General features: G+C 41.0%; 1 protein-coding gene across 1 annotated transcript in view; it reads right to left on the bottom strand.

The window, feature by feature from the left end:
* The window catches only part of mogat2 (monoacylglycerol O-acyltransferase 2), a 54,793-nt gene that overhangs the window by 11,854 nt on the left and 29,137 nt on the right, over window positions 1–13,802 (bottom strand). Inside the window, exon 2 of the mRNA XM_034179122.1 lies at window positions 3,647–3,934. Coding sequence (XP_034035013.1) covers window positions 3,647–3,934 — 288 coding nt within the window. The remainder of the gene's footprint in view (window positions 1–3,646; window positions 3,935–13,802) is intronic.

Below are 13,802 nucleotides of genomic sequence, written 5' to 3'. Positions count from 1 at the left end.
AACTGGTCCATCCTCATGTCTCAAAGCAGATGGGGATAGGTGAAACATCCTTTTCCAGTTGTTGGGGGTCATCAACACTGAAGCGCCTATATGCTGGATTATGTCCAGTGAAGCCCACCACATGTCCAGAATATCATATCTGACAATCCCAAACAATTCAAGTAACACTCCTCATCTGAGTCTCCCAAGTAACCATCCATTTTTCATAGAGTCACTCCAGCAGTACCCAAGGATTGTCCAGAGAGACCTAGTACCAAAGACATGCAGTTGACATCCAAAATTTCATCCAAATTTCATAAACATAAAATGAGACAGGAAGCACCAAGACCCTAAAGACTTGACATGGCCAAGCACCTCTGTCCAGTGACTTCATGACTCCTTAAGTTCCTTCCAGTCATGTCTCTGTCTCAAACACCAAGAATCCAAAGACATGAACGTCACTGTCCAGCTAAGTGAATGTCTCTATAAGTTCAGCAATTTCTTAAAACTTACGGAAAGTCTGGGCCCATATCCGTGAAGCAACTTGCCCTCTCAAACAGCTTCTAATTTAGCCTAACATTTCCTGGCAAGGAATCTTAACCTAAGAGTGAGCAAGGAGGGGACAGAAACTCCTGTCTTTCTGAGGAGGTGAGGTTGACCCCATTGCTAGGTATGACACAGTTCTGTAAGAGCTGTGATTGGTTGTCACAGAAAGGGGAGCAGAATTAAAAAACAAATGCACTCCGCCATCCTAGTCATGAATGGACAGTGAAATCAACCTGAACTGCATTAAGATGTGCAATCGTGAGGATAACTTTGTCATGATGATGAAACCCAGCAAAATTCAATGAATTGTTACACAGCTTGAAAATGTTTGAATGAACGTCATTCACATGCCACTTATCTATATATTAAAAGTGTGCGTGCATGCGTGTGTGAGTTTATTTAGTATGTTCATTGTGAGTATAGAATATAATTGTAAATATGTTAAAAATACATGCATGACACTAAGAAAGTGAAAACCTTTATTTCCATTGTGGTCCATTTAAAATCTAACGACAAAATAGATGTAATAATAAAAGAAAATAACAATATTAATAATACAGATAATACTAATAATACTACTAATAATAAATGTAATGATAATATTAACATTATATGCTAACAAGAACCTAAGCAATTTATAAATACATTAAGACAGTAAATATAAATAATTACATAGATCAAGTGGGTAGTGTGTTACTGACTCACTGTCATCGTACATATGGAGAATATCTCTGCTTCCTCTGTCTTTTCTGCCATCTTCTCTGCTTAAGACACTCTTAGGCTTCTTAAAAGTCCTCCTCCCTCCTCTTACCAGTTTGCCATCTTAGGAGCTCTCTTAAGGTCTAAGGTGCTTTGTGGACAACTTTCATCTTACCAAGGGAAGATTCTAAGAAATTCAAGTATTCAAGGATTCAAAGGAATTTTATTGTCATATGCACAGAAGAACATGTTCCCTGCACAATGAAATGTGTCTACTGCATTTAACCCATCCTAATTGCCAGTAGGAGCAGAAGTTGCCATTAGGTGCCCAGGGACCAGCTCCAGATGTACATCCCTGCCTTGGTCAACAGCAGGGCTGAGCAAACCAAGACCGACCCATAACAAACAACACACACACACAACACACATAGGCTGGCACGGTACATAAACATATATTGAAAAGCAAAACACGAGGGAAAAGGAGAAAAAAAAACCTCATAGCTGCTGTGTAACGCAGCAGCTATGAGGAAAAAAAAAAATCCCCATCAGCACAGAAAAACAATAATCACACAGACAAAACAAGGACACAGGACGACAACCGAGATTTGAAAGGTCCAGTTTATCAGAACACTCCGGAGGCAGCCTATTTGGCGCCGTCAATGGTCTTGTCTGACAATCCTGGAGGGGGAGGGGCTCAGCCCTGAGCAGTCCACTGTCACAGTCAACATCAGAGCTGGAGAAGCTGAGGGGAGGGGGGAAGACCAGGGAGCGAGGCTTAAGTGTTGATCTTCTGAGGAGGTTTTATCACAGCGACCTTGATGTGCAGCTGTGTTAGGGAGGCCAAATCAATAACCAGATTAGCAGACGCCTGAAAGATTCCACAGTTCTGAGAACAGAGTGGCTCTCAATGCATCTGAATGTAGAATGTAGAATGTGGTCTTCACAGATGTTCAAAGCGGGTTTCCAGGGCTGCGATTCTGCTCGAGATGTTTTCCAGCGTGCGGTTAACCCCCGCCGACTGCGCAGCCACTACCTTCCCAATCGAATCAATCATGTAGGGCAGCCTGGAAGGACCAATCAAAGCTGCTTCCACTTTCTTGATTTTCCGGTAAACCAGCGCTATGCCCGCTCCACACAGCAGAAAGCCGGTCACCACCAAGCCGAATATATACACATCTTCGATGTCCTCCACAGAAAGCATGTAAAGGCACATGACCTGCCATCTCCTCCATGAGTCCATCACGTAACCCATCACATGCGTCCCGGCAGGACAGGTCGGGTCCTCTGCCCCCAAATGTCTTGTAGAAAAAATAGTGTCAATTGCGTTCAGAGACCACTTTAACAGATCCATTTTTCTCATTTTCCAGAAGAGCAAAACTGCAGCCTCACAGACAACACGCCACAGAAGCAGGAAAGATAAGGAGGGAGGGAGAAGAGAAAAGTGCGTCTGTCTCGGCCGAGTGCACGCTGGCAAAAATGTCTAAGAATTCAAGGAATTTTAAGATTTTTCTTAGAATAACGTCATTTGGAGCTATTTTTAACCTTAGGCTGCTTCGTGGATATGGGCCCTGGATCTCAGTCTTGATACAAAACAACTGCAAACTCAGACACTTCAAGTAGGAGTCATTGAACAGGATCATGACTTCACCCCTTTGAGTCTGGTCTGCTTGAGGTTTCTTCCTCAGAGGGAGTTTTTCCTTACCACTGTTGCTCTGGGGGTTGGTAAGGTCAGACCTTACTTGTGTGAAGCACCTTGAGGCAACCTTGTTGTGATTTGGTGCTATATAAATGAAAATAAATAGAAAATTGAAATTGATCGCCATCTTGAATAATGTCAGCAAAACCTTTAACCAATCTTAGTCCTCAGAACCCCTATGAGATCATAATATGGCTTAAGGTGGTTATAGGATAAAGACTGGTCCACCAATAAAAACAAATCTAACTCTGTGACATTTTACATTTTATATTTGTATATTATTTGTATGAAATCCACAGTATACCACAGACTGCATCACACCAACCTCCAATGACAAGTTAGTCTGTATGACTTCAACCTGACACCACTGCAGGTTTTCTGGTTGTTATATACTATTTTGTTTTGTGGAGGTTAATAAGGATTATAAATATTAAAGTGTGTACCCCAAAATGCCAGCAGATGAAGCATTTGAAAGAAAGAAAGAAAGAAAGAAAGAAAGAAAGAAAGAAAGAAAGAAAGAAAGAAAGAAAGAAAGAAGAAAGAAAGAAAGAAAGAAAGAAAGAAAGAAAGAAAGAAAGAAAGAAAGAAAGAAAGAAAGAAAGAACACTTTAATGTTGGGGGTCATCAACACTTTAATGTTGTGAAATAAATAATTGCACAAATCAAGTTAAAGTTTTGAGTCTCATTTACTCATCAAGTGTGACTGGTTGAACCAGGGCCTCAAACCTGCTAACATGATGTAGTCCCTGAAGAACGGGGCCCTGAACCATAGGGGCAACATGAGCAGGTAGCTGGTGAGTCCCGGGAACAGCTGGGGGAAGCCTGTGGCGTAGGTGCAGAAGTTGGTGAAGGCTCCTGCCACCAGCACGCCGTGAGGATGGAAGCCAAACACGTAGTTGTGCCTGGGGTCCAGGTCAGCTGTCTTCACCAACTGGGAGGAAAAATAAGAATTATAATGGCAGAATGTGATGGAATTTGAAATTATCAATGTGCTTATTGATAAACACAGTGGCTCTGAACGCTGAATAAAACATTACCGACAGTAATGTCGTATTACCTGCATAAGCGGTTGAAGATGAGAGTTAGTGAGTGAGTGAGTAAAGTCATAGTAAAGGGTTGATAACTTTTGCAGGAGGCAGGAACAGTGCACGTTCAGACCACGCATGCTACGTGTCTGTGACTGTGTGACAGTTAACGTGCATTGTCTCAATCCAAATGGGCACCAGCCTCAGCTGGGGAAGTGACCTGCTTTGGATTGGTGCCTTCTGGGGTTTTCGTAGACTCTCATCAACTTTATGCTACAGAATCCAAAGAAAAGCATCAACACCACTGGGCACAAGGCCCATATAGGGCTTACTTTGCCATCTACCATTACTTGTTCACTTGGTGATACAAGCATCAGATTTGGCATGAATGTTCTTCATGAAATCAGTGTTTGAGAAAAAAGTGGTGGCCACTTGGAAATCCAATATGGCGGCCAGGTAGGGGTCAATGAAGAATTAGACAGGGGTCAAAACTTAAAAATGCTCCAATCATATTGAAAATTATAACACATTATTTGTCTGAACATAAATATTACAAAAAGGTCTTAACTGAATGTTATGGAGTTATGGAATAAAAACAGCAAGAATGGTGACAAAGGTCAGTTTCAGATTGTACAGGGGTCAAAAGATAAAGTTGCTCCAATTTTTGTAAAATGTGATGCAAATTATTGGTTGAGTTTGAGGAATAGTTTGCACCATGTGTCATACTTAGTTGTCATGTTACGGGGTAACATGTTACGTGTCAATGGACGTCAACATTGTTTGACATTTACTTTGCAAACCAAGCATATAAAACAGCCAAACTATGCCATTTATTAATCTTATTAGTTCAACCAATAATAATTTACGTCTTAGATGATCCGTTAGGAGGTTTCACTGAACAACAAGCCAGATTATAACAAGCAGGTGTTTGAAATAAAACACCACAAACAGACATAAAAACACAACGGCTCCGTTACGGTTGGAGACTACGAGAGGAGGAGTTGATGGACACAGCTGCCATCACCCAAAGCAACCACGCCCAAACTTATACAGAATTTTATGGTCCCTTCACACATAACACGAAGTTGAGCAAAAGAAGCAGGAAATGGTGTCGCCAACCGAATGGTCCCCCCTTAAAAATTGGTCCACCTGCCTTCACTGTGCATGCGTCATTTGGGACCACAGCACCATGTCTGAGTCTGACTCTCTACACCCAAAGTGATCAAAGGTAATAATGGGATTATGAACCATCAGATGACAAAGTAAAACCTCTTAAACCATTCTAAAGTCAGTTGTAAGGAGAAGCGAGGTGAGAATTGGCGAGTCATTACCGACACTCTGAAATGATGTCGGCCCCCCGTCTTTTATTATGAAATAATGCTGAATTTATGTGGAAATGATTGTTGTACAAAAGCTTCAGATATCACTGTTGCTGAGATAGATGATGACTGGAGTGCAGTTGTATCAGCCAAAAAACAGCAGGAAAAAAAAAAAAAAAACGATTTGGCAGCGGTGAAAAATTCTACCTGATGTCAGGAGGGACACACAGTTGGACAGACGTGAATGATCCAGCGGCAACAGTGTGAGCACATGGAAAGTGTGACACCACATTGCGCTCCCACAGCAATTAGATGCTGAACATATGTACATAAATCAATGAAAATATGGAAGCACAAAATGATGCAAGAGCACAGATTCAGAACATTATAGGAACAATGAATGTACTGTTTAAATGTAACACAATCATGTTACTGGTCATGAATCTGTTAGCACTGTAAAAAAAAAGACAGTGGAGTTTCTCACATTTAATTCCTGTTATAAAGAGCGGACAATGCAAGTATCATCCTCCTGTTCCTCTGTACATGACCAACACTTTCAACACTGATATTTGGGGATGTGTGTGTGTGTTTAATACTTTCCTGACATAATTTAATGTCATTTAATTTTACTGGCTCAATATCCAGGTCAAAATGACATTTTAACACGTATTTTGCGAGTTTCTGTGTAGGCTCTCAGTTGTCCAGGTGGTTTCCATAGTAGAGAAGCTTGAATGTTCGACTGGACTGGGTTGCTTGACGCGAGGACGTTTCGCTTCAAATCGCAGAAGCTTCCTCAGCTAAAATTCTTGCTCTGGTAGTCTGACTTCTGTCTGACTCTTGTAGAGAAGAATAAACAGAAGCCACAAAAGCTGGAGTTTTTAACCTAACCAGACCCCTCCTACTGAGACTGCTATAGGCTAGTGACTAAACAATAGCTCTAATTAGCAACTATTGTGCTCTAGTTAGCACCCTCCTAATGACAGGGCAGCTGTCCCTCCTAATGATGGGACACAGCCTCTCCTGATGGCTCCCTTGACAACTCTCCTGATGATGTGAATGACTCATTACCATGAACAAAAGACTGAAACTGCTTTGACTTGAGTACCCCATTGTAAACAGGGGACAAAGCGTGTCTCAGACCCCCTCCCCGGTTAAGGCTGGGTTTCAACTGTTTCACATAGAATGCCTCCTTGACCCCTCTCTCAAACCATTTCTTCTCTCTGGCTAAGGGCCCTGTCCCACTGGCATTTAGGAGGATTTGCGCATAAAATGAGGAGACAAAGCTGAGCGTGGAAATGACAAATGTGGGTGGAAATGACAAATGTCCCGGGGTGGATCAGCGAATACATGAGGAAGAAAAGCGGATATAACAGGGAACAGAAGCGAAGGTGACCGCGGAGGCGCCCCCATGAGGGGCACAGCGGCCATGATGCACTCGCTTCATCCGTGCCCACTCTGTCTGCATGCGTGACATACCATTTGCAACCGTGATGTGGCGTCATATCTGTTTTGCACGCTGTCCCGGTCCGCCGCCAAGCCGCGCCAACCCGTCGGTTGCGGATATCAGCAGATGACAGGGGATATGCGGCGCGTTGGTTGTGTATGTCCTGCGTATGTCTTTAGTATGTGTTCAGGCAGTGATGCGGATCTCATCTGCAGCAGGATTTTTGAGCCGCTCAAAAATCCTGGCTGCGGACATGCGTGCCTCTGCGGATGATCACGGACGTGTTCGGATGGCGGCCGACTCATACAGGAATGTTACATGGTTATTGTGGTTGTTTGGAGGATGTGGGCCACTTTTGTGCACATTCCATCCGCAAATCCTCCTAAACGCCAGTGGGACAGGGCCCTAAGATTTTAACTTCCTTGTCCTCATACGTGTGGTTAGTGTCTTTAAGGTGGAGATGAACTGCAGACTGAGGTCCACTGGTGCCCTCTCTGCAGTGCTGGTATAGCCTTTTGTGTAAAGGTTGCTTCGTCTCACCTATATAGTGTTTGTTACAGTTTTCCTGACATCTGATAGAATACACTACATTGCTCTGTTTGTAACTAGGGATCCTGTCCTTAGGGTGAACTAATTTCTGTCTCAAGGTGTTAACAGGTTTAAAGTAAACTGGGATTTTGTGCTGTCTGAAGATCCTCTGTAGTTTTTCCCCTACTCCTGCTAAATAAGGGAGAGACACTCCTCTTCTTCTTGTCTCTGTTTCCTGTCTAGCTGGTCTCTTTGTTCTCTGGGACTTCTGCACTTTGTCCAGGGACCAACGTGGGTACCCACATACTGTGAGGGCTTTCCGTACAAGTTGTTGCTCTTTAGCCCTTCCCTCTGCAGTTGTGGGAACCTGTAGGGCTCTGTGTTGAAGAGTCCTGATCACCCCGAGCTTGTGTTCAAGGGGATGGTTTGAGCCAAAGAGCAGATATTGGTCAGTGTGAGTGGGTTTTCTGTAAACCCCTGTCTGGAGCTGCCTGTTCTCTCCAATTGTAACATCACAGTCCAAGAAGGCTAAATGGTTGTTTCTGGCATCCTCACATGTAAAGTTGATATTTGAGTCCACCGAGTTGATGTGTTCTGTAAAGTCCTCAACCTCCTGTTGCTTGATTTTAACCCATGTGTCATCGACATATCTGAACCAGTGACTGGGAGAGATGCCCACGTCAAGCAACCCAGTCCAGTCGAAGATTCAAGCTTCTCTACTATGGAAACCACCTGGACAACTGAGAGCTTACACAGAAACATTGCGACCAACTGTGGGCATGAAACCACTTAAGATTTAACCTGAGATGCAAACAAAACAATGTTATTCCCAAATGCATGAAGCAAAAGGCACTAGAAGTAGGGATTATGGTGGGATGTTCAGTTTGTTTTTTCCAGTTCAGAAATGTGTTTTCTAAAGTAATGTTACAGTTTATTGAGTACAGTTTATTACTCATTCTATGTGTTTTATTTTGTGTTTTATTTTTGTTTATTACTTTTTTCATTGCCTCTCCGCAGTATTCGGTTTAATTCAAGCTAACCTATGTCCCAAATAATGAATGTGAAGATAACCTCCTGGAACTGTAGGGGTTTGAATAAAATTAGCAAAGTGAAGCAAGTTTTAACCAGATTGAAGCGTTTGCAAGCTAACATCATTTTTTTGCAAGAGACCCACTTACTGCCTTGTAATGTTGCTGTGATCAGTAGACAATGGCCAGGATCTGTCTTTTCTGCGTCCTTTAGTTCTCATGCACGTGGTGTGATGATTCTTATCCATAAGAGTATCCCCTTTGAAACTAGTAATACAATTAAAGATTCATCTGGACACTTTTTAATTAAACAGGGATCTATTTTAACTACAAAAATGAATTTGGTTAACATTTATGGCCCCAATGAAGATAATCCAAAAATTTTTAAAGACCTGTTTTTGCTGCTCTCAACATTGGATGGTCAACATATAATAGGTGGAGATTACAACGTGGTTTTGGATCACGTTAAGGATAGGTCCACAAGTTCCTCCTCTTCTCACCTTCAATCTAGGAAGACTATAAACTATTTCATATTAGAATTAAATTTATTGAAAATTTGGCGAGAGTTGTATCCATATGATACAGTTTACTCATTCCAATCAGCTACCTATAAGACTTATTCTAGAACTGACTTTTTTTTAATATCCGCAACTCTCAGACATAAAATTAAAAACTGTTGTTATGACAGTATTTTGATATCGGATCATGTCTCTTTAATTTATAATGACACTGAATTACTTTCAAACCCTCCACGTTGGCATTTCTCTATTAAGTGGTTGCAAAATACAGCATTTATAGATTATATTAACTCTCAGATAGATTTGTACTTTGAACAGAACACGTCTCAAACCTCAGCATGTCTCAGATGGGAAGCCTTCAAAGCTTTTTTACGGGGCCAAATAATAAGTTTCACCAACACAAAATCAAGAAATACACAACATAGATTTAATCAACTTGAGGCCAAGATTAGGATTTTAGAACAAAGGGTTCTTGAGGAAAAGTCTGTACAATGCCAAAAGGAACTTTTATTATGTAAGGCTCAGTACAATGAACTTTCGGCAGAAAAAGCTGCCGAAAGTTTGAGGAGACTTAGACAATCCTTTTACGATCAAGGTGAGAAGCCTGGGAGACTGCTGGCTTGGCGTCTCAAACATCTTAAAACAGAACGAACAATAAACTCAGTGAAGAAAAATAATAGGTGAATTAATTGTAGAACCTAAAGGAATAAATACAGTGTTTAAAAACTTTTATGAAGATTCATACCACTTGGAATGCCATAACTTCGAAATGAAGCAAACAGCATTCCTAGATGAACTTGAAATTCCATCTGTCTCGGAGGAGTTAAGAGAAAAACTTAATGCCAGTTTGACTATCAAAGAAATAATGGATGCTATGGAAGCAATGAATTTAGGAAAAGCGGTAGGTCCAGATGGGATCTCCATAGATTTTTATAGAAAATTCCAATTTAAAATTTCATTACCCCTTTTAGAAATGTTTTTGGAATCGTTGGAAAATGGAATTCTCCCTCCTACTCTGAGGGCCACATTGATTACATTACTTCTGAAACCCGAAAAACCCAAAGATGAATGCCAATCTTACCGTCCGATTTCCCTATTAAATGCGGATACAAAAATTATTTGTAAAATTCTGCCTCTTCAATTAGAGAAATATTTACCATCAGTAGTACATATGGACCAAAATGGCTTCATTAAAGGGTGGCACGGATTTCACAACGTGAGAAGGCTAATTAATTTATTGCATGAAAAACGAAATTCCCCCGATATTGCGATTCTGTCTCTCGATGTGGTGAAAGCCTTCGATCGAATCGAATGGCCATATTTATTCGAAATTTTATATGGGTGGGAATTCTCTATACACAGCCAATGGCTGAAATTTTAACAAACAGCATAATTTCTGATCCATTCCAAATCTCTAGGGGGACACGCCAGGGTTGTCCACTTCCCCTCTCCTCTTTACTCTAGCTATTGAACCATTTGCCATAGCAATTAGAAGACATAGGAATATCACTGGTATTAAGTTAGGCAAGACAGATCACAGAATAGCGTTTTACGCAGATGATGTTGTTCTTTTTTTATCAAATTTTGATCAGTCACTATCTACTTTACAAGATGTTATTAGGAATTTTGGATGCTTTTCTGGATATAAAATTAATGACTCTAAATCCTCCTTAATGCTTCTGAACAAAGAGGAACAACCACAATTTTTAAGCAAGGCTTCAACATTTAAACTGTCCAATGGCTTCACTTAATTGGGAATTCGGATTGTACCAGAGGTTGATAAAATCTCTCTAATTAACTACGACCCAGCAGTTCAGTTCCTAGCTGATTTTGAAAAAAATTGATTGATTGATTGATTGATTCCGTAGAAAGATGTCAGATCTACCCATTTCATTGATCAGGTGTATTAAATCAAAATCAAATCAATTTTATTTATATAGCACCAAATCACAACAAACAGCTGCCCCAAGGCGCTTTATATTGTAAGGCAAGGCCATACAATAATTACGGAAAAACCCCAACGGTCAAAACGACCCCCTGTGAGCAAGCACTTGGCAACAGTGGGAAGGAAAAATTCCCTTTTAACAGGAAGAAACCTCCAGCAGAACCAGGCTCAGGGAGGGGCAGTCTTCTGCTGGGACTGGTTGGGGCTGAGGGAGAGAACCAGGAAAAAGACATGCTGTGGAACAAAGAGAAGATTGATCAAATCAGCAGTGAAAAACAAGTAGAGAAAGTCCAGGTTTCTTCTAGTTGACGCTGATTTCTTTCCCTTTTCCCACGGCTCTGCCTCCCATTCTACTCTTACAAACCCTAGGAACTACAAGTAAGCCTGCAGTCTGAGAGCGAAGCGCTCCATTGGGGTGATATGGTACTATGAGGTCCCTAAGATAAGATGGGACCTGATTATTCAAAAGTAAGAAGAAGAATATTAAATTATATTCTAGAATTAACAGGAAGCCAATGAAGAGAGGCCAATATGGGTTAAATATGCTCTCTCCTTCTAGTCCCTGTCAGTACTCTAGCTGCAGCATTTTGAATTAACTGAAGGCTTTTCAGGGAACTTTTAGGACAACCTGATAATAATGAATTACAATAGTCCAGCCTAGAGGAAATAAATGCATGAATTAGTTTTTCAGCATCACTCTGAGACAAGACCTTTCTAATTTTAGAGATATTGCGCAAATGCAAAAAAGCAGTCCTACATATTTGTTTAATATGCGCATTGAATGACATATCCTGATCAAAAATGACTCCAAGATTTCTCACAGTATTACTAGAGGTCAGGGTAATGCCATCCAGGGTAAGGATCTGGTTAGACACCATGTTTCTAAGATTTGTGGGGCCAAGTACAATAACTTCAGTTTTATCTGAGTTTAAAAGCAGGAAATTAGAGGTCATCCATGTCTTTATGTCTGTAAGACAATCCTGCAGTTTAGCTAATTGGTGTGTGTCCTCTGGCTTCATGGATAGATAAAGCTGGGTATCATCTGCGTAACAATGAAAATTTAAGCAATGCCGTCTAATAATACTGCCTAAGGGAAACATGTATAAAGTGAATAAAATTGGTCCTAGCACAGAACCGTGTGGAACTCCATAATTAACCTTAGCCTGTGAAGAGGATTCCCCATTTACATGAACAAATTGTAATCTATTAGATAAATATGATTCAAACCACTGCACCGCAGTGCCTTTAATACCTATGGCATGCTCTAATCTCTGTAATAAAATTTTATGGTCAACAGTATCAAAAGCAGCACTGAGGTCTAACAGAACAAGCACAGAGATGAGTCCACTGTCTGAGGCCATAAGAAGATCATTTGTAACCTTCACTAATGCTGTTTCTGTACTATGATGAATTCTAAAACCTGACTGAGACTCTTCAAATAGACCATTCCTCTGCAGATGATTGGTTAGCTGTTTTACAACTACCCTTTCAAGAATTTTTGAGAGAAAAGGAAGGTTGGAGATTGGCCTATAATTAGCTAAGATAACTGGGTCAAGTGATGGCTTTTTAAGTAATGGTTTAATTACTGCCACCTTAAAAGCCTGTGGTACATAGCCAACTAATAAAGATAGATTGATCATATTTAAGATCGAAGCATTAAATAATGGTAGGGCTTCCTTGAGCAGCCTGGTAGGAATGGGGTCTAATAGACATGTTGATGGTTTGGAGGAAGTAACTAATGAAAATAACTCAGACAGAACAATTGGAGAGAAAGAGTCTAACCAAATACCGGCATCACTGAAAGCAGCCAAAGATAACGATACGTCTTTGGGATGGTTATGAGTAATTTTTTTCTCTAATAGTTAAAATTTTATTAGCAAAGAAAGTCATGAAGTCATTACTAGTTAAAGTTAAAGGAATACTCGGCTCAATAGAGCTCTGACTCTTTGTCAGCCTGGCTACAGTGCTGAAAAGAAACCTGGGGTTGTTCTTATTTTCTTCAATTAGTGATGAGTAGTAAGATGTCCTAGCTTTACGGAGGGCTTTTTTTATAGAGCAACAGACTCTTTTTCCAGGCTAAGTGAAGATCTTCTAAATTAGTGAGATGCCATTTCCTCTCCAACTTACGGGTTATCTGCTTTAAGCTGCGAGTTTGTGAGTTATACCACAGAGTCAGGCACTTCTGATTTAAAGCTCTCTTTTTCAGAGGAGCTACAGCATCCAGTTAGTGTGACTCGGGGGTGTTGACTCATTTAAACTAACATATTTATCCTGCTGTAACCAGGTTTCTGTAAAGCAGAATAAATCAATATGTTGATCAATTATTATATCATTTACTAACAGGGACTTAGAAGAGAGAGACCTAATGTTTAATAGACCACATTTAACTGCTTTAGTCTGTGGTGCAGTTGAAGGTGCTATATTATTTTTTCTTTTTGAATTTTTATGCTTAAATAGATTTTTGCTGGTTATTGGTGGTCTGGGACCAGGCACCATCTCTACAGGGATGGGGTAATGAGGGGATGGCAGGGGGAGAGAAGCTGCAGAGAGGTGTGTAAGACTACAACTCTGCTTCCTGGTCCCAACCCTGGATAGTCACGGTTTGGAGGATTTAAGAAAATTGGCCAGATTTCTAGAAATGAGAGCTGCTCCATCCAAAGTGGGATGGATGCCGTCTCTCCTAACAAGACCAGGTTTTCCCCAGAAGCTTTGCCAATTATCTATGAAGCCCACCTCATTTTTTGGACACCCAGACAGCCAGCAATTCAAGGAGAACATGTGGCTAAACATGTCACTCCCGGTCCGATTGGGGAGGGGCCCAGAGAAAACTACAGAGTCCGGCATTGTTTTTGCAAAGTTACACACCGATTCAATGTTCATTTTAGTGACCTCCGATTGGCGTAACCGGGTGTCATTACTGCCGACGTGAATTACAATCTTACCAAATTTACGCTTAGCCTTAGCCAGCAGTTTCAAATTTCCTTCAATGTCGCCTGCTCTGGCCCCGGGAAGACAATTGACTGTGGTTGCTGGTGTCGCTAACTTCACATTTCTCAAAACAGAGCGCCAGTAACC

The sequence above is a fragment of the Thalassophryne amazonica genome, chromosome 9 (genome assembly GCF_902500255.1).
Source record: "Thalassophryne amazonica chromosome 9, fThaAma1.1, whole genome shotgun sequence".
NCBI lineage: Eukaryota > Metazoa > Chordata > Actinopteri > Batrachoidiformes > Batrachoididae > Thalassophryne > Thalassophryne amazonica.
The sequence above is the reverse complement of the archived record's forward strand: the minus strand, read 5'-3'. Positions and strand labels throughout refer to the sequence as shown.